At 37.2% G+C, this 22526-nt stretch overlaps 1 protein-coding gene across 36 annotated transcripts in view; it reads left to right on the top strand.

Moving 5' to 3' along the window:
* The window catches only part of EIF4G3 (eukaryotic translation initiation factor 4 gamma 3), a 240507-nt gene that overhangs the window by 178670 nt on the left and 39311 nt on the right, over positions 1–22526 (top strand). For all 36 annotated transcript variants that reach the window (XM_084874802.1, XM_084874781.1, XM_084874803.1 and 33 more), the window contains 5 exons: positions 5034–5204; positions 10458–10655; positions 18948–19094; positions 19522–19758; positions 20763–20867. In XM_084874802.1, the coding sequence (XP_084730928.1) occupies positions 5034–5204; positions 10458–10655; positions 18948–19094; positions 19522–19758; positions 20763–20867 (858 nt within the window). The remainder of the gene's footprint in view (positions 1–5033; positions 5205–10457; positions 10656–18947; positions 19095–19521; positions 19759–20762; positions 20868–22526) is intronic.

The raw sequence follows: 22526 nt of genomic DNA on the forward strand, positions 1-22526 counted from the left end.
CTTTTAAAAGTCAAATTACTTGGCAGTTGTGGTATTTTAATAGAAACCTGTTGGCAGACATCACAGAGTATCTCAAAAGAAATCTATTTGCTTTAAGGCAGGTAATTATTCTTCCACATCTCCCATAACTAACAAATATTCTCCATTTAATTTTTCCAGCTTCCTTTGATAATACTGGCTTAGTTACAGATGGGAATTTCATAGGCTATTATATCTAATATATAAAGGAACAATCAATAATGCTGTTTGGAAAAACAACAGCCTTATTCTTCATAGTTTATGGTTCCATACCTCTAGTCATTTTGCCAGCTTCCAAATTGAATTATAAATTATTACTATCCCAAAATCTTAATATCTGCTATGTATGCTTCATAGTATGGTTTAAATATCCATAACTCTTAGTATAAACTTTTCTGCAACAGACTTGTTCCTAAATATTTTTATTGCATAGCAGTTGTTTTAATATGTCAGATGCAGTTACATACAATTTTCCAACACAATTGGTTTTTTTAAAAATGTTTTTATTGATTTTTAGAGAGAGAAAGAGAGAGAGAGAGAGAGAGAGAGAGAGAGAGAGAGAGAGAGAGAGAGAGAGAAACATACATCATGGATTAGCTGCCTCCTGCATGCCCCCCACCAGGGATTGAGCCCACAACATGGGCATGTGCCTGACTGGGAATTGAACCAGTGACCTCTTGGTTCATGGGTAGAAGTTCAACCATTGAACCCTTTTGTTGGACAGTAAATTGCATATCAATTGAAAGCACCCAGGTGCTTTTAAAAATCAATTTACTTGGCAGCTGTGGTATTTCAATAGTAATCTGTTGGCAGATATCACATAGTGTCTCAAAAGAAATGTATTAAGCAAGGGTCTATAGACCTAGACTAGAAATTTGTCATTCATATTCGTTTCAACTAACTTTGAGATTAGCTGAGCTATTATAAAAATTTTAGGGACAAGGTTTTCCTGAGCTTGGATCATGCTTTCCTCTCTTCTTAAAGGAACATTTGATTGTCTCTCTTTAAAAATTGCTAGGATGAATATTGGTCTTATTATTTTGGGTTATCCAGGCAAGCAGAGATATTTCAGATTATGGTATGAATGATATAAAAGCAATATATTAAATTTGAAAATGGATGTAATTTCTTATTTAATAAATTTTTAAAATATATATCAGAGTGGGTAAAAATTTAAACTTTTCACTCACCTGAAAAGAAAAATGTGGCTTACTAGTTAATCAACCCCAAATTTTGGCTCTTCCTTTTAGTTGTAACATTTATGGACACTGAGTACATTATGCCTTAAAGTTCCTTTTCTAGCTATTAATCATGATTGTCTTTCAATCAAGAAGACCAGGCTTTATTGCTCTCTGTACACTTCAAAATTCTTAGTAATGGATCCTAGATTTTGTTTGCCTTTCATAAGTAGGTATTCATTATATATGGTGAACTTCTGAAGGATACTAAACAATTGTACTAAATTGTCACACACACCAAAAGGACATAAAATTTATTTTTTTTATTGATTTCAGAGAGGAAGGGAAAGGGAGAGAGAGATAGAAACATCAATGATGAAAGAGAATCATTGATTGGCTGACTCCTATACACCTTTCTACTGGGGATTGAGCCCACAACCTGGGCATGTGCCTGACCAGGAATCAAACCTTGATCTGGTTTATTCATAAGTTAGGTCCCTGCTCAGCTACTGAGCCACACTGATCTGGCAGGACACGAAATGTTTAAAGGTAATTATACCAATTTACATTTTTTTAAAGTTCTTTTTGTTCTTTGATATTGATGATGATACCTAGTTTTTAAGCTGCTTTTACATTCCATGATGATCATAACTTTTGTAGGTAGGACAAGCATTTAATACATTGAAAGCTTAAGTTCAACACAGTTAAGAGACTTGCTCACAGTAACTTAACTCATAAGTGACAAAATTAGACTCAAGAGTCCACAGTTGTTTTTTTTGTCTGTAATCTGCCGCTTTTCTCCTCTGCACCACAATCCTGCCAGGCACTGATGTTCCGGACAGTGAATTCATTCCCAGAGTGTAGACAGGAGAAAATTAGAGAGTCATTAATTAAGCATGTGAAGCATTTTTAAGTATAATGAATTTGTTTAACAACTTAATGCAGTTGGATAAATATTTGTGAATAGTATATTAATTCTATCCAGAGATAGAAATACAATTTTAACATTTGTGTCTTGGGCACTTGCCATGGGTTTTAATTTTAACTTTTTTTTTTTATCCTGGACTAACAGCTTATAACTATTATCTTTTCAAAACTTGTTTTTTTCTTTGAAACATTGTTGTTACTTATTTAGTAATACAGCTCATACCTCTAAGCGGTTCCTTTGAAATTCACATCTGTGTTAAGTGAAGAGATGTGGCATAACTTACTTTCTAGATTCAAATCCCAAGGCATATTTATTGATGCTTACAGTATTTTTTAGAAATGAACAGTTTCTGACTTTATCTAAACATGATTAAAATTATATCTCTACTAGGGGTGTCGAACTCAATCAGAGAAGGGGCCAAAATCTAAAATCCAGCCTAAATCGCGGGCCGAATGGTTTACTGAACAGTCATAAACTGACAATGTCATAAACTGACAGCGGAGTGCAGTGATGACAGCGCGGTGCGGGCCACATTGCAAGGCCTGGCGGGCTGGATTTGGCCCGCGGGCCTTGTGTTTGACACATGTGCAACCATGCTCTTTCATGATTTTTATATAACAACATTTCATTACACCCAGCAGACCTTGTCCTTGACAAATTTTTATAAGTAAATGCATGGATTAAATTAAATGACTTGTGATGTGATAGTAAATTTGAATTTTATCCAAGCATTGAAAAAGAGATTAACCCTAGTGAATTAACACTAGACTATAACCTAGATTATAAAAACCAAACAGTATGTGGTTTACTTGCGTTTTCTTAATAGAACTGTTTTGTCTGGGCTATCATATCAAAGTTCCCATAATAAATAATTGTTAGAGAAGTACTATCTGGTTTAGCAGCCATTTCCTGTCAGTTTTTAATCTGAAGATCTTCTTTAGTTATCTTTAGTATATACCATGCCAGTTGCCTCTGGATTTATCTGACCTTTTTTTTTTTTTTTTTTTTTTTTTTTTTTTTTTATGTTTACCAAATAGTTTGAGATCATATCATTAGTACTAAGTTGTTGGCTGGATATATTTGACAAATTGGCATATATTGCCTAGAAATTCTAACTTTTCATCCTGATACTTTTTTTCCCCCCAGAGGGAAGGGAGAGGGAACAAGAGATAGAAACATCAGTGATGAGAGAGAATCATTGTTCGGTTGCCTCCTGCACGCCCCTCACTGGGGATTGAACCTACAACCTGGACATGTGCCCTGACTTGGAATCAAACCTTGACCTCCTGGTTCACAGGTCACTGCTCATCTACTCAGTCATGCCAGCAGGACCTGATACATTCTTGATACTGCCATTTCTAATTAGGGCAAATGGTGAAATATAAGAGTAATTCTGAGAATGAGTGAATGTGTAAAGGATTTTAAGCTTCTCAGTTTAGGCCTCAAACCATGCCTCTCTTAGAAACTGTCTTTTTATAGAAAGCATGACATTTAAGTTTCTACTTCCTTTCTTGAAGCTTTATATGAATTCAAAAGGGCAGTATTGAGTATTAAGTGAGATATGATTCTTATCTACATGTCCTATGTGAAGCTGTCTTTCTTCCCTCTTGAAATCTAATGGTAATATTTACTCAGCATTTAGAGAATGCTGTATTAGAAAATGTAAAGATCTGGTAGCATAGGTACAATAGGTCTGGTAGGAGCATAGCTTACTATCAACCCAAATATTTAATGTTGCAAAATTATTTCCAAGCATTTGATGTAGCAACTCTTGTAAATATTTTAATACACAGAATGCAACTTTTAACCTACTTCATTATCTTGCAGTAACAATTCTTAATGACCAGTGTGACATGTATATAATCTTTATTGTTAAAAGTATTACAGAAAGGAGAGCTCAGGGTCCCCCAACCAGGCCTGAATTCTGTGATTCCAGAGTGTCAGATGCAAATGAATGGGACCTATCTGATGCCAAATGGAAACAAACAAACAAAAAAAAGTATTACATATGTCAGTATATATTGGTTTTAACAGAATGAGTATAGTGAGACTCTAGCAGGAACAAAGAAAGGGAAACATTTTTTTCAGGGAGCAATTTTAGTTTGATTTTATTAATGATATAAGAAACAATTACTTTAGCCGAAACCGGTTTGGCTCAATGGATAGAGCATCGGCTTGGGGACTGAAGGGTCCCGGGTTCGATTCCGGTCAAGGGCATGTACCTTGGTTGCAGGCATATTCCCAGTAGGGGGTGTGCAAGAGGCAGCTGATCGATGACTCTCTCTCATCGATGTTTCTAATTCTGTATCTCTCTCCCTTCCTCTCTGTACAAAATCAATAAAATATATTTTTAAAAAAATTTTTTAAAAAGAAATAATTACTTTAATAATTCTGGCCCAGCAAATTTAGAGGGGATCCATTAACATCTGCAGTGAAGTTGGGTGTCTGTGCTATAGAGAATTTCATGATAAGGTTGTATTTGCATTTCACACCCAGTTTTTGAAGCAGATTTGTAACTGATTATATCTACATGTGAATTTTTATAATTATTCAAAGTGACCAGTTCCAAGTCACAACTAATAAAAAATAGAGCTTCCGTTAAGGGTAATCTTTTTTGGCGAGGAACAACAGCTTTATCGAATATAATTTTACTTCACTTTTATTTCATTTAGGACTTCAGGATCTAGAATGGTAGTGGTGGAGAACATCACATTGATGCTGTTGTAAGCCCTCCTCTCCCTAACCCCTCTCCCCCCAAGAAAAAGACCACATCTCAATTGAGTGCCTAATACTCACCTTTGCATCTAGAAGGGTTCGGTTTGAGCAGCAGGCTTGACTTGAGCAGCACAGCAGAGGCAGTACATTGTAAGTCCTCTGTGTCGATATAATAAAGACTATTCTTGTCCTAGTTATTGAATGTTGGACCACGGAGATCTCAGCCTGGCCAGAGAAGAGAGCCCAGGAAGATCATCACGGTCCCTGTGAAGGAAGACGTGCACCTGAAAAAGGCGGAGAACGCCTGGAAGCCCAGTCAGAAGCGAGACAGCCAAGCCGAGGATCCCGAGAACATTAAGACCCAGGTGAGACAGAAGCACATGCGACCATTGTTTTGGAATTAGAATAATATTGTTTTAGCTTGTCATCTTGCCCTATTAACATATTTAGAGATCTTGGTTAAAGATCTTTCTATAAATTTTTTCTATTATAAGGTAAGCATTATTCTAAAAGCCTTTTGGCTACAACCGTTTTCTCTTGAAATTGCTTTGTGTGTGCTTTTCAAAACAGACACTGTATCTCAAGGGTTCATCAATCATATAATTCTATCATTCAGGCCTAGATCAATATTTGCTTTTATTGAAAATGTGTTTTTAGATTCTTGGTGTTTACTCTGTACTAGTCTATCTTGTTTAATAAAATTTTTTTTTAATCTCCTTTTCACACTTTCATTTCTAATAAGTTAATATTAAGAAACCCATCTTGTTTTAAAGTCTTTTGGAATAAAATTGAATTATTTTGTATTTTTCTGTGCATATGTTGTCATGAGAACTCCTTAGAGTAAATTGAAGAATTCCTGTAATCCACACAAATTTGTTTATATGCCAAATAACATAAAGCCTGGTCTATCTTCTGCTGTATGCACAAGGCAAGTTTCTATCCCTGGGCTCCCTCTACTATCTCCTTTTGATGTTTTTACTTCTCGGTACCAAAACTAGAGTTTTGAACTTTATACTTGTACCAGATCCAGGCATCCAATAGTGACTCTTTGGTCTCTTGATTCCTTATATACCTTTCCTCTCATCACAAACAGTCTAGTATAGCAGTCAAAAATCCCAGCTTTGGAGACAGACGCAAGTTCTGTTAGGCTAGTCTTAATTTCAACTGTGAAATGGAGATAACAACATTACCTACCTTATAGGGCCATTGTGAAGATTAAATGAAGTAATATAAAGAACATAGCATAGCTGAAACCGGTTTGGCTCAGTGGATAGAGCTTCGGTCTGCAGACTGAAAGGTCCCAGGTTTGATTCCGGACAAGGGCATGTACATTGTTTGCGGGCACATCCCCAATAGGGGGTGTGCAGGAGGCAGCTGGTCGATGTTTCTCTCTCATTGATGTTTCTAGCTCTCTATCCCTCTCCCTTCCTCTCTGTATAAAATCAATAAAATACATTAAAAAAAAAAAAAAAAGAACTTAGCATAGTTTCTGAAGCTCAGCTAGGTACTTAGTGTATTGATGTTCCTGGGATCAGAGATGTGCCTTTTAAATCCTGATTTTGATTCAACACCAACGGAGAACCTCATACACAGTAGGTACTCAGTAAATACTTGTTAATAAAATAAACTAATCAGCAAAGTTTTTCAGAGAAAGTGATGGTTAAGATGAACTGATTCATCGCAGAGCCATGCAGTCATCCCTATTTGGCTGCTTGCCTCTGTTCATCTTTCCAGTGATTGCCCCAGACATTTGTCGCTTAAGTATATGCATCCTTTTTCAAATTCACTGACATCAACTACCTAACCTCCCCTCCATTTCTTCTCAACAGTTTTTTTTTTAATACCTTCTATAACCCTCCCTTCTACATCCTTCCCTTGTGAAATGCTTAATGATATGGAGCCTACATCACTTACAAAAGATAGGTAAAATTCCTGCTGGATCTTTAGTATTGAAGATGTCTTGTTTTAGTATTTAAGGCACTCATATTACTGCCTTACTTCGTTTGATTCTTCAAGCTGATGAAGGAGGGAATATATATTGTCTCTTTTTTTCAAATGAGGAAAAATGAAGTTTTGAAAGGTTGTTACCCAGTTTGTGATTACTGAATAGTTCATTTGTCGTGACTTGTAATCTGCCTTCCTTTACTGTGTTAAAGTTCTCCCCGTTATTAATTTTTATTTCAGAAACAGCATAGTTATCATTAGGTATCATTAATTAATTTTCTTTAGTGAATAAGTAAATTCATTAGAGAATAAGTAGACTTTATCTTTAGGGCCAATAGAGCCTTATTTTTCTTGACAAATCCTATACAATAAATGCTTAATACGCAAATCAACTAAATGGCAGAATGACAGTCGCTAAGACACATACTGACCACCAGGGGGAAGATGCTCAAGGCAGTCCCGCAGGTCCAGGACAGCCAAGGCGAGTGCCAGTGGGTTCCCTCACCCCCCATCACCCCACTGATTTCCCCGCAGATAGTCACTGATCACCGGCCAGGCCTACAGACCCTACCTATGCACTCATTTCATGCATTGGGCCTCCAGTTTTCTAAATAAGGAGCATCTTTGCTTCATTGCCTCTCTTTTGTAGAATTTTTGTTGTTCTTCTTGGCATATGTATACCCCATGTTAAACTGATGGCTCTGCTAATTGTTATTCCGTGTCTTTTTTGTTAAAACAGTGGTTTTATCATTGCCTTCACTTTCAGAAAACTCATTCCTACCACTATATTATTGCAGTACCATATGTTGAAAAGACTATTTGTTCTTGATTGAATTTCCTTTGCACCTTTGTTGAAAATTAAATCAATTCATTATATGTGTATGAATCTATTTCTAGACTTTTCATTCTGTTCCAATAATCTTTGTGTCTTTCCTCTGGCCAATACTATACTGTTTTTGCATATTAGGTTTATGTAGTAAGTATAGAAATCAGGTTGTCTGAATCCTTGAACTTTATATTTTTCCAAATTGTTTAGGGTATTCTCCTTATTTTTGATTTCCATATAAATTGTCATCAGCTTCTTGATTTCTACAAAAACAACAACATAGCACAACTCTACTAGGAATTTCAAACTGATTGTATTAAATCTGTAAGTTACTTTGGAGAAAACTGACAACTATAGTGAGTCTTCTTATATACATGAACATGATCTAATATACATGAATAGATCTCCAATTACAGCGAATGCTCATTTCTCGAAGTCTCCTATCTCAAACAGTTCAGTTCTGGACTAAGTTGTTTACAGGAAAAAATGTCTTTGTTGTCAAATCAAACTTCAGTGTTCAAACTGATTATCCTTTCAAGCTGATACCTCAGCATGACAAAAAGCATCTCTCAGGCAACAAAGGAGAGAATGCTTTTATTGGCGATATCAACAATCGACACTTAGCAAATTTTAAAACATAAAAAGGCCTTCAAGAATTGGCCAAGGGAGTGGGGAAAAAAAATGATCACAGACAGTTGAAGAGGCAGAAAATCTGTTGTTGATTTGAATAAAAGAAAAGCAATTAACCAGTAGCAGCCATTTTTGAGACAGTGATATATGAACAAGCAAAGATGCTATATGCTGACCTGAAAGACATCCCCAGACCGAATGCTAAAAGTGATGCATTTAAGGCTAGTTGGGGGTGGTTCAGTACATTTAAGAAAAAAAGTGTTTAAACAGTACATTAGACATACTGTATATAAGGTGTGTGTTATATATAAGAAAGAGAATGTTTTGGGGATCTGGAATGGATTAATTCAATTTGCATTATTTGTAATGGGGGAAAAAGATTAGTTTTCTAACAAAATGCTTCTCAAACAGCCTTCCAGAATGAATTAAGTTCAGAAACTGTGGTTCCACTGTACTTATGTCCTTTTTGGTTTCTTTCATCAGCAATCTCTAGTTTTCATCATATAGTTTCTATGGATATTTTGTTAGATTATTAGTTCAATTTTTAATGATATTTGATGTTGTTATAAATGGTGCTTTTTAAAAATGTAATTCCTAGTTTTTTGCTAATATATAGAAGTATAATTGATATTTATTTATTTTATTTATTTATTTTTAAATATATTTTATTGATTTTGTACAGAGAGGAAGGGAGAGAGATAGAGAGTTAGAAACATCGATGAGAGAGAGTCATCGACCAGCTGCCTCTTGCACACCCCCTACTGGGGATGTGCCCGCAACCAAGGTACATGCCCTTGACTGGAATCGAACCCGGAACCCTTCAGTCCCCAAGCCGACGCTCTATCCATTGAGCCAAACCGGTTTCGGCTATAATTGATATTTATGTTGTATTCTACAACCTTCCTAGACTCATTAATACTAGTATCTCTTTTTGTAGACAATCATACCAATTCTGAAGAGAGAGTTTTACTTCTTCCTTTACAATTTGTGTAGGTTGTAGTTCTCTTCTTTTCTTTGTTGCACCACCTAGGACTTTCAGTATGATTTTGAATAGGGATTATGAGAATGGACATTTTTGTCTTGTTCTCAATGTTAGTGGGAAAGCATTCATTTTTTTCACCATTAAGTAAGGTTATAGATGCCTTTTTTTTTTTTTTCTAGTTAAGGAAGTTCCCTTCTATTTTTATTTTGATGACAGTTTCTACATCATCATTTTAAAAATCTCCACCCTAGTATTCTATACTATCCTATCTAATAAAAGGATAATATGCAAATTAACCACCACTCCATCATAAATATGGCAGTGCCCAGTCCTCTCAGCCCCGCCAGAGTCTCCCAGTGGCGGGGGGGGGGGGGGGGGGGGGGGGGAGAAAGTGGGCAGTATGAGTGGCCTGGTGGAATGCTTGCTTTGTTGCCATGGCGACGAGGCAAGCATTCCGTACCCAGCCACGGCTGGGCCTCTGGGCCACGGGTGGGCCTCTGGGCAGCAGGCGCAGAACGGCCAGGCCCCACAAGGAGCTGCTGGCGCACGGATTCATGCACAGGGCTACTGTTCATTTATATTGTACCATAATTTAGACAAATCCCTATTTTAGCACATTTTTTACTTACTATACAGGGTATTGACAAATTATTTTGGCTAAAATCTTTTTTTTTAACCTATCTTTAAGGATGAATGTATTTCTAAAAGTATAATTACTTGTTCAAAAGGGCATATCACAGTTTTTAACCCTTTGCACTCCGAACCATTCTGGACATTGGCTACCAGCTACTCGACGCTACTTTGCGGCGGAAACGTGCGTTGAAATAACTCAATTCCCCGTAATCACTAATAAACTGCAATGTCCCCCGAGAGGGGACATCCGAGTGATATGCTAGAATTCCGATGTCCCCTGAGAGGGGACAGCGGAGTGCAAAGGGTTAAACTTTCAGCACACATTGACAAATTGCCCTTAGAAATGTAACAGATGATACTCCCACCAGTGAAATGTGAATACACCATATTAGTTCCTAGAATTCTCATCAGTAGCGAAAATGATGTACGATTTTTTTACTGTTTATTAAAATAGGTAGGTTTAATTTTTACAATGCTTGCACAATCCTTGTCCATAATTTGGGAAGTTGAATTTACTTATTTATAAACAATATTAATTCTTATAGATAGCATCATATTGTCACAGTTATTATAATGCTCTTTTTCTGTGTGTGATCCTTCTAGGAACTGTTTAGAAAAGTTCGAAGTATCTTAAATAAATTGACACCACAGATGTTCAACCAACTGATGAAGCAGGTGTCAGCACTTACTGTTGACACAGAGGAGCGGCTGAAAGGAGTCATTGACCTGGTCTTTGAGAAGGCTATTGATGAACCCAGCTTCTCTGTGGCTTACGCAAACATGTGTCGATGTCTAGTAACGGTAAGAAGAGAGGAAGGAGTAAAACCAGAAACCTTCAAGAGGTATATTCTCCCCTCACTACACATTCTTCCCAGAAGTGTTATTGGGGCAACGTAAAGGGGAGAATATATTTTTAGCACTTACTACTATAATATCCAATTGGATAAAAAGAATCTTTAGTAAAATGTATACTCACCTCTGGAGGGGATATGGAGACTAGAGTGATATAGACACGTGTTCGCATCCAATATGAGGAAGATTGACTATGGATTAAATTAGTAATGTGAAATTCTAGTTATGAGCAAGCAATTTTTCCTGGGGTATCGTTTTATAGAAAGACAGCAAATGCTTTCATTCACCTTTATTAAAATTCAAAATTGAAAAAATTGTTGGTTCTAATTCTAGCCTCAGTGAAAATGATAGGATAACTGTAGTCATAAATGGTTCAAAACTGATCATTTCATCTCTCAGAAACTATTAGATTTCTTTCTCTTTACATTGTTCACAGCCATTTAATCTTCACAGCCTGTCAAATCTAGGGCAAGACAAAATGGGAGACCAAAGAGCTTCTGGTTAGTGTTCATTGTCCTCAATTCTGCGGTCATAAGTCTGCCATGTACCGTCTGTGTTTTCTCTGTTACTAAGGTACTTGTGTCAGAAATGTTTGTCCTTTAACATTTGGGGTTTTTTTCTTAATTATCACAACTCATTGTCATCATGCCTTGCTGTGAAAGTGCAAAATTCTGTCATTCTACCAGTATTTTTAAGTACCTGTGTCAAAGGTAGGTAAGTCTGTTGGTACTTTGAAAAGTTGTATTTTCTATATTAGAGAAACTCAAAATCTATATGGAAAAAAACAGACAGCATTAACAACAACAAAAAATCACTTATAAGGTATTCTATGATATTGCAGAATATTAATACCTAAATGGATGGTTTAGATCAGCGATTTTCAACCTTTTTCATCTGATGGCACACATAAACCAATTACTAAAATTCCGTGGCACACCAAAAAATACATTATAGTGTTTGCCAATCTGACAAAAATAGGTATAATTTTTATTTATTCACATTGTATGGCTATTTTTTGTGTTGGCCATTGTCATTGTATTATATGGCAATCTAAGGGATAAAAGGTTTACCAAATAGTCACGTATTGCATGTTTTAAAAAATTCTAGTGGCACACAGGTTGAAAATCGATGATTTATACTTCAAAATCAAATTGGAGAAAAAGAAATCACTATCTGGATGGGAGAGTGACAAACTTTTATGAAGTAGGTAGGTTTGATTTGAGCCTGGGATGATGGGAGTTCAAGTATAGAGAAAGAACAGGCTGGTTCAAGTTTGAGGCAGCAAGCAAGATCTAATGATTACAAACACTGTTTTGGAGTCTCTCAGTTTTAGGTTTAAAATTTTAACTTTAAAATTTTAATTTCTACTCTGCCTCTTGCTAATTTATAACCTTAGAATTGTTGCATAATTTCTTTAAGCCTCGTTTTTAATCCATAAAATAAGATTAATTCATATAATGAAAAACCTAAAATGAGATTGTATATGTAAAGTTCCTAACTCAGATAAGCCTCCCTTCCCTCCAAGACGATCAATGTAAATATATGCTTCCGCAGTTTTCTTTATCATTATGAAATCATATAAAGCCCTGCTGGGCACCTCTGTTGGTTGGAACATCATCCTGTGCGCCAAAAAGGTTCAGTTTTCAGATCAGTCAATTGAAGTTTCTCTCTCTCCACCCCCTAAAATCAGTTTTTAAAAACACATATCCTCAAGTGGGGATTTAAAAAAAATTACATAAAAACATACACATATATATAAAGAGGGTTTATTTTGTTCTAATTGAATTATATACATTGTTTTTCACTTTGCTTTCTAAATATCTTTTGGGCATCTCCCTAGGTCTTTATAGGTCAATTTTACTCAGACTTTTTGTAGTTGTATAATATTTTATAATATGTATATACCATAAATTTTCCAGTGATTGTTTTCTCTTCTCATCTTCCACCTTCCTTCATTATGCTGTTTCTGGAGTTTGGTTTGGGAGTTTTTGTAACCATGAGCAATGCTGCAATAACCATCCTACCTAATAAAAGAGCAATATGCAAATTAACCATCACTCCACTACATCCACAAGCCATGCCCACTAACCAATAAGAGCAAGTATGCAAGTTAACTCCAAACAATATGGCTGCCGCCAAAGAGAGTAAGAGGGAGACTTGCGTTTTTCCGGCAATCTTTGGCCCCTTGAGTGTGGCTCTTCCACAAAATACCACTGCCTGGGTGAGTCTTTTTGAAGAAGTAGGGTTAGAAATTTAAGTTTTAAAAATTTGGCTCTCAAAAGAAATTTCAGTCGTTGTACTGTTGATATTTGGCTCTGTTAACTAATGAGTTTGCCGACCACTACCCTAAAAGAATCAGCTAAAAGTATTGAACATCTTGTTTTTCATGATTTATTGGGCTGAGGAGAAAAAAGTTATGACCAAAGTCTACCAAATGAGTGTTGGAAGAGGCTCTAAGAAATCCTCCTGTACTTTAGGTTGGGATCCTAAAGGATTACTTACTTGGAACAAGGGTGAACCAAAAATGTACCTCTTCTCAGAGGGACTATAGTTTAACATCAAATCATTTCAGTCCTTGAGTTTGGATTACAGTTGACCCTTGAACAATGCATCGATTGAGGCACTGAGCTACCACTTAGTCAAAAATCCACATATAACTTTTGACTTCCCAAAAACTTAACTGATAGCCTACTATTGATTATACACTGTATTGTTACAATAAAGTAAAATAGAGAAAAGTTGATCATAACAAAAATACATTTATAGTACTATACTATATTTAACAATATCGTAAGTTTATGTCATTTGTTTAGGATAAATGATCTGTCAGTACCTAAATCAGCATTGCCTTATAGGAGACAAAACACTGTAGATGATATGTGTATTCCTATAGACCAGCAGTCACCAAGGTCCATGAGATCCGAAAGGTTGGCGATCTCTGCTATAGACCACAGGCACTGTTTTGGGGTGTTCTGCTTTGTTTTGTTTTGTTTTGTTTTGTTTTGTTTTTAAGATCATTATTAGTTTAAGAAATGAAACCTACCAGTGGACTGAGAGAAATTGAAGACAGAATAAAAAATTAAGCTATTACCTGGCAGAGGTGCTCTTTTCCTATCAATTGTATTCGTTAAGTTATTTCAGTAACTTCGTGTCATTATCAATATATTCTACTGAGAAACACACAGGTTGCATTGCAAGGCCTTTGGTCTGACTCATAGTTGTAAAATTTATAGATCTATGCCACTTGCCAGGGACTATCAGTGTTGGTCATTTGAAGTAATGGAATCTAGTTAGTCATATTTTATGATCATGAATAGTAGCAGTAGCAGTAGTAAGAGTAAGGAATAGTATTTGTAACTTATTTAATCCTACAACCATTCTATTATTCCTATTTTACAACTTTCTCTGAAATTTACCAAATTGCCTAAATAGGGATTTAACTTTTATAGAAGTTTTGAACATTAAGTACTAGAACCTTAGCTCAAACAGTGTCAGTGATTCTCAACCAGGGTGGGTTTTGTTTTCCAGGGGGCATTGGCCAATGTCTAGAGACATTTTTGGTTATGCTCACTGCATCTTAGTGGGTAAAGGCCCAGGATGCTTCTAAACATCTCCTTAGTGCATGTGACAGCCCCCCTGACAGTCATCCAACCCAGAATATCCGTAGTGTCTAGGTTGGGGATCCCTGGTTTAGACTGTTGAGATTTTTAAGAATTAGGAAAATGCTTGTTCTCATTGTTTAAAGCAGTTTTTAAGCCTTTTTTTCCTGCCTCTACATCATTCCTGTGGATCACACACCTCATTTAAAACTTCGCAGTGATTACCTAGGTGAGGACTTAAGAATATAGTCCTATTGTGTCAGTTTTCCATCGCTTTTTAAAGAGTAGGCTTTTAAGAAAGGAATTCTTTAGGTATACAAAGGAACTGGTAAATAGTGTTCCCTTCCCCAAGTTGCTGTGTAAACACCATAGTTATGCACACTGACACATTTATACACATGCACAGCTACCTGCTTCTACCACGCGCTAAGTGAAACTCTGGCACATAAGTTTCAGGGCATCATAAGAGAGTAAATTGTGGCTCTGGATGTGCTACTGCTCCTTCTCCTAGTTAGACCAGGAATGACTGAAGAGACCTGCAAGACCCTCACAAATTGTAAAGCACTTAATCAGAATTCAGTACTCCTCTTAGGAGAACGTCTGAATCAAGGGGCAGATGGAGAAGATGGACAAGAAAAAATGCCCTGTATCTAAATCTGTACTTAAATAAAAGTTTAATTTAATTGGAGTATTGGTAACATTAAATTGCTGTGCTTTGTTTTAATCATAATTTAAATTAAAATCCCATCTCAGAACCCATTAGAATGTAAGCTCCTAGGCGTAGGGTTTTGTTTTTTGTTTTTTTCCCACTGATAAATTCTTAGTGCCTGGAATGGTTTCTGGCACATAACAGACCCTCAGACGTGTTGTGCATGGGTAAATGCAGGAGTGAAAGAAAAACTAACAGTTTGAGTTGATTTTATACCCTAAGACTATAATTTTGTTACATTTTATCTCTGCTGTGTCAGGCATGCATACTTCAGCTATAAAGAATGGCTCTCAAGGTAGATTTTTGAGCATTCTATGTCCTATTATGCCAGATAATGTTGCCACTTTTTACGTCTTTTCACACAAGATGTGAAAAGAGTGGCAGGACTGAGCATAGCAAGAGACACGAAGAACAAAGAAGACACAATTAGATCTCATCAGAAAGAAAGCCTGGAATTACAGACACCAAGCACTGGCTTTGGGCAACAGCAAGTGTGGCTGGAGCCAGCTGGAGGAGAAGGGATGTGCAACTCACTTGATGTAAGAAGAAGAATGCTTTGAAGAAAAGATTGCTGAGAAACAGCTTAGCCTTTCATAATTAGCCCACTCTTTTTTTGAATCTTGTGGGCATCCCTCAGTACTGTATACCACTATACTACTTCAGAGGTATCTAGGAGAGATATATTTTGATAAATGTGTTCGTAGCACATAAGGAATATGTTATGTTCAGTTTTAGCAGGTGATTTGCTATGGTCAGGACATAACCACTGGTGAAGGATAATATGTCACCATGGACCCATGAGTTATATTGGACAATTAATTTATTCCTGTTTACATCACATTCTAGATTTAGCATAGAGTGCCACTGGTTTATATTATATTAGTCACTCCAAATACTTTAACTCAAACCTGAACATGCTAATGAGACACAGTGTTACCTTTAGCATCTTTATGTACTGAGACAGCATTGGAAGTTTTATTCATGCTAAGCAAGTCCAAGCTTGGCTTTCTGTTTTCTGCTCTCCTATTTGATTGCCATAATTAGCACACAGCCGAGAGTTATCATTTTAGGGATAAGAAGTATCCAACACTAACATATATCAGGAGCACAGGTGTTGTTGCTTAAAGAAAATGACAACCCGTTGCAGACAACACTCATATTCAAGATAGCTGGCTTACCAGTATGTGGACAGGTCTCAACACAATATGAGATGATGCACTGTTAGGTTACAGTGTAACATAATGTCACACTGATAGTTGCTGAGTAAAAGTGAAAAGGTAGGCACTCCCCAGCAAATCTAGCTAACTGGGCAGCCTCACTAAAATACAGGTATTTCCCGACTTCCTGAGAAGCCATCTACCCAACAACCCATTTGAAACATCTTAGTTTTAACCATGGACTATAGTTAAATGAAAACTAAAGATGTCTAGAGATCTTTTTCTAACCATTGCACATCCCCTTTCATTTTTTCTATTAGCCATGGGCACATGTGCAAGCATCTACCTTGCCCACTGTTACGGTAAATGTTTGTGTGTCGTCCCCAAAAAGTTCATTTAGTTCCCCCCATGATGGGATTAGTGCCTTTATAAGAAGAGGAAGACATAGAGCTTCCTTTTCATCCCCTGAGGATACTGCAGAAGGCAGCTGTCTGCAAACCAGGAAGAAGGCTCTCACCAAGAACCAAATCTGCCTACACCTTGCTCTTGGACTTTCAGCCTCCAGAACTGTGAGAAATAAATATCTGTTGTTTAAGCCACCAGTCTGTGGTATTTATTGTTAAAGTAGCTTTAGCAGAGTAAGACACCCACTCTTAAAGTTCTCTTCTAACTGGTTTCATTGGATCTCCTAACCAGTCAATGCCCATGGACAACACATGCTAACTTAATACTAGCAATGTCATCATCCTGTTGTATTTGTAATTTAAAAAATTATCACACATCACTATTCTAAGAAGATATGTTTTCACTGGTCTATTCCCTATTTCACTGTTAACCATTCCCCAGAAGGCATTAAGATCATGTTCCAAAACAAGTCTTTAGGGGATTGTGTAGCTAAGTGCTCCATTATGAGATATACAGACATTCAGATCTGTTCATATCTGTGCCTGTTGTTCAGTCTTAGTACTTCCATATGAATATACCTAAAAAGATTATGCAAAATTATATGCTCTTTAGGTCCTACACATATGAAATGTGCCATGACCGTTATTTGGGAATAGCAGATACTCATTTATCTTGCCTTTTGTGGTTCTCTCCCCAGTGGCTTTGTGAGCTTTGTTATATGCTTTCTTTGGAATCTATATTACAGTATAGGTTACTCTTAATTTCTAATCATAAACTTTTGTCAAATACAGCTCCAATTGTTTAAACATAGTTATATTTTTTTTATTGGACTCCATGTGCCAGCCACTATTATTTGCTTTACTTAGAGCATTTCATTTAATCCTTCCAGCTGTCCTGATAGATGTCATCCTCATTTTTAGAAAGAATCAGGTTTGATGAAGCTAAGTAACTTGGTCAAAGTCACATGACAGCTGGAATTGATGTTTTTTGCTCCTGCCCTTTCTCTCTTTCCCTTCCTCTCTCTAAAATCAATAGGAAATGTATCCTCAGGTGAGGATTAAAAATAATTTAAAATAAATAAAGTAGCACCTTGGATATATGTGCTGATTTTTAGAACCTTTTTAGTGTGTTCTGGAGCCTAACATCATGCTGTTCTCTATTAATGTACCACCTTGCTCGTGAATGTGCCTCTTGGTTCTCTTTTGTGTCTCGTTGTATATCCTCGGCCCTAAAATGTTAGAAAATTGAGTCTTCTGGCTTTTGCTTTGGAAATTCTTTGCCTTCATGTAGTGGTGTTTCTTTTCTGAAAGGCTGATTAAATGCCTGCCTTCTTATTGATCATAGGGTAGGCCTGACTATGAAATGACCTATAGCCGCTTCCAGTTGTATGCCTGAGTTTGGAGATAAGGACATGTTAGCGTTTCTGTGCTTGTCTGAAATGTAATGAAACACTTGGTTCATTGGTTGACTAGACTGGGCAGTTGTTAAATGGTCTCTCATATGTCATAGGGACTGTGTTAGAGAATGTGCCATCAGTTCTAGCACAGATATATTGTAGCTTCCTAGTCTCCATTCTCAATAAGCTTCTCTAGCCAGTCCGCCTTCGTCAGCAGCTGTTTAAGTCCATTCAGGTTAATAACATTAACTGTTGTGAGTATAAATACAATGCATTCTGTTTTTCACTAGACCTAGGGCAAATACCGTGCATTTCAGAACTTTGGGAGCCACTTAGTGATTCCAGAAAAAAATCATTTTGCCATGTTATGCCATAGCTATTTAAAACGGTGCTCAGGGGGATTTCATCTGTAAAATAGGACATTTAGTCTATTGAAATAAACATCATATATTGATAGTTAAAGTAAGTACTAGCATTGCAGTATCTTGACATTCTCCTGAGGAAAAGATTTCTCAAAAATGTTTTCCTCCCTCTGCTATTTCCTAGAATAAGGATCTCACCTACAACCTTTTCCCTTTGACCATGAAATTCATGCCACTTCTGTTTGTTTCTTTAAACTAAGTACCTACAATAATAGTAAGAAAAACAAAAGAAATAGCCCTGCAGAGCTAAAAACGTGTAGATAAGTACTTGTAGTAATCTTACATGGATTTCAAAGTCAGCTAAAGGCACAACCAGCCATAAAAGATAAGAGTACATTTATAAGAGAGAAATGTGCATCTTTTCTACATAAAATTTAGGACATCTTACCATTGAAACATGAAAGGCCTGACACTGAATTTATACTTCTTGTAGAATGCTTACCTGTGGTCCCGTCAGCATTATTTTGCAAATACATAAAATCGATATTTTGAGAAAATCATTGAACATATTTAAGTAATCTTGCTGCTTTTACATTTTCCTATCTGGATGCAGCTGAAAGTGCCCATGGCAGACAAGCCTGGGAACACAGTGAATTTCCGGAAGCTGCTATTGAACCGTTGCCAGAAGGAGTTTGAAAAAGATAAAGCAGATGATGATGTCTTTGAGAAGAAGCAGAGAGAACTCGAGGCTGCCAGTGCTGTAAGTCTTTTCACAGAAAGAAAGTGCTTGTGCGGTCTGAGTGTTATCAAATGAAATTTTATGTCGCTTGCTGCTACATCTCCTTACTATAGGTGCCTTTGGCCTTTTCTTCATGTGCAGAAACTCTATTGATGTATAGATGATGAAAATTTTGTTTCTTTTAATACTGCATGTTAGAGTTACTCAACCTTTTTAAGTCAGGGATTCAGAACCATCCTAAGAAATGTCGCTGAGTACCAGAAATCTCTTGAAATGGATGTAAACTTTTAAGTACTGTTCATTTTTCTGAGGAGTAGGACTTTAGTTGCAGTCAGATTCTCAAAGGTTGTCCTGACCCCAGAAAGGGTAAGGACCGTGAAGTTCAGTGTATTTTTAGTGTCTGTTATGCAGTACAGTTTTCATCATCATTCCCTTCCTTATACAACAGCCAGAGGAGAGGACAAGGCTTCACGATGAACTGGAAGAAGCCAAGGACAAAGCCCGGCGGAGATCCATTGGTAACATCAAGTTCATTGGAGAACTCTTTAAACTCAAGATGCTGACTGAAGCCATTATGCATGACTGTGTGGTGAAGCTGCTGAAGAACCATGATGAAGAATCCCTGGAGTGTCTGTGTCGCCTGCTCACCACCATCGGCAAAGATCTGGATTTTGAGAAAGCAAAGGTAAAGTCCAAAATCGGAAACCTCCAGCAGGGAGTATGTCTATTACAAAAGAACTAAGACAGTCCATTGTGCCCCAGTCCTCGAGACTGCTTATTTTTCTCTGTTGCCCCTTTCATTGTTAGTGTTGGACCAGCATGCCCTACCTCATTTCCATTAACATCAGAAGTGAAGAGCTCCCAAATTACATAAAAGTCCATTCATGAGTTGTTCAGATTATTTGTGCCCTGTCCTTTTTCTGTATTACCATTTCACAGGTCACTTGTATACGTAAATTATGAGCAGAAATAAAGGGGGGAAAGCTACTAATGGTCAGGATTGAGGGTGATAAAGAAATGAAGAAAACCCAGTAGCTTCCTTAAGTCCATGATCTACTTAATGATACAGCTATTTAACCATAATATAAGAAATAATTCAAAATACCGTAATTCAAAACATAACATGGTGCTCTACAGATAAGGAGTTGGGAAATTAGAAATGCTTCAAAGAAATGTCAAATATTTCATAGGTAGGATTATGTTTTGATGTGACAGAAAACCCCAAATGTTAGTAGTTTATACAAGATTGAGGTTTATTTCTTGTAGGTACAAGTCAAATTCAGACGTGAAGTCTGAGGATGGTCTCGGAGTTTTCGAGAGCTCTTTAAACTGAAAATGCTGATGATCAAAACACCCCGTTTCTCCAGCCTAATATTCTGTTTACTCCTAAGATGTGGCCTTGTCCTTAGAGGTGGCTATCTCTGCAAAGACATAGCCACCTCTCTCAAGGTTCCAGGGAGCTGCAATAGGACATTTCCATTTATGTTTGGTTGGCCTATAATTAGTCGTTTGACCATGGCCAGCTGCCTGAATTTTTAGCTTTTATTTTGGGTGTCATATGCTCAATTAAAAATTCTACCACATTACCTTTTGGCTCTACTTGAATTCCTAGGCCATTTAAAAATTCTACATGGTAAAATTACACTTGAATTCCTCAGCCAAGAACACTAATGATTTTGTCTCTTGTAGCCACGGATGGACCAGTATTTTAATCAGATGGAGAAAATTGTGAAAGAAAGAAAAACCTCATCTAGGATTCGATTCATGCTGCAGGATGTGATAGACCTTCGTCTGGTAAGTAGAAAATAATGAGCCTACCACTCCAGTCTCTCTTCAGGAGTTGGGTTGGAGAGTACGTCCTCATATTTACATGTGTAAAAGCCTAAATGCTTTTGCTCTTAGAGTCAGAAATTGAATTGGCAAAGTTTCATGGAGAGCTGTGTGAAAGAACTGAAGGCACATATACCTGCCTGGTGTGTGTTCCTTCTCTTCACTCTGGTTATCAAACCACATTGCAGTTTTAAAATCTGCCATTCTGAATTCAAACTGTGATCAATTACATTTAGTCTCAGGATGCTAAATAATCAGGAAGCCTCATCTCCAAAATAAATACTTTTAACTTCCCGGGCCTTATATTTTAAGTCTCTCATATGGGGTGTTACTTCCTTGCAGATGGATTGTAAAGATTCAGTGAGGTGTCTAGCTCAGAGGAGATGCTGTTTTCCCCTCTTCTGTTTTTCCGGTATAGCCTCCTGTGTGCTGCTTTCATTTTCATTTCTCATACCAGAAACAGTTTTTACCACTTCCCCTCTTTTGTCTCTTCACATTTTAACTCCTGCAAGGAAGGTACTGCAGCTGACCAGAAAGTACAGAAAGTGAATATAGGTTCTACTCCTGCCCTGCCCTGCTCTGCAGCCAAATCAGATAGCTTTAGTTATGGTTATTTATCTTGTTAAACCCTCATGTGATCTCAGAATCCTTATTACTACAACCATTGCCAGTTTATCAGAATTTGAATGCTGATTTAAACCATCCTTTCCTCTAGGTAATATAAAAATATAAATATGAAAAACTTACCTACTCAATCCTTCAACCACTTGTACTTACATTAAACTAGAGGCCAGGTGCACGAAATTCAAGCATGGGCGCAGTCCATAGGCCTGGCTGGCGATCAAAGCATGAGCTTCTGGCATGAAAGGGTGGGTCTAGCTGACCTCTGGGCCCTGGGCAGCACCTTGGCCCCCACTAGCACTTGCCTTGGCCTGGTGCCCCCCACTCAGCTGCTCCACTATCCTTCCACAGTCCTGCTCTCCTTGGGGCCCATTAGGGCCGGCAATGCCTCCACTGCCGCCTGCTGTCACTGACACCCACCATGTTCCATGCCATTTCCTGGTGGTCAGCGCACATCATAGCAAGCAGTCGAACTCCTGGTCTCCTGGTCGAACGACCGCCCAAGGGGACAGTTGGCATATAAGGCTTTTATTATATAGGATGTTGGGATTGCAGCTGGGAAAGAGAGAAGTATAATTATAAGGAGACAGCTTGTTTTGTCCTTCACAGGATAACCAAAGGACAGAGTGGTGTGGCACTTTGTGTAGGTTACCAGACCATGATATGAAAGAAAAATGCTAGTCATCCTCGAATTAGAACCCCCATGGAGAGTGATATGAACTGGGTCGCAGTATCCCAGATTAAGGCAAGGCGAAAGAATCCTGACCTTTCTTGATTCCTCTTCTCTCTCCTCTTTGCAGATATACAAAATAGTAAAAAAAAAAAAAAATACACTTCGGCTAGTCTTTCAACCTGTCTTTTTATCCATTGGCTATTGGAAGGCTCATATACAGTAGTTCAGGGTTGATTGCGAAGAATTTAATTCTTTAGCTCTAATCCCCAAATTGCACATAGTGCTATCTGTAGTTCAGAAGAAAAACTGAAGTAACAGATTTTATAAGT

This window comes from Pipistrellus hanaki (assembly GCF_964339955.1).
Source record: "Pipistrellus hanaki genome assembly, chromosome: 2".
Classification (NCBI taxonomy): Eukaryota; Metazoa; Chordata; class Mammalia; order Chiroptera; family Vespertilionidae; genus Pipistrellus; species Pipistrellus hanaki.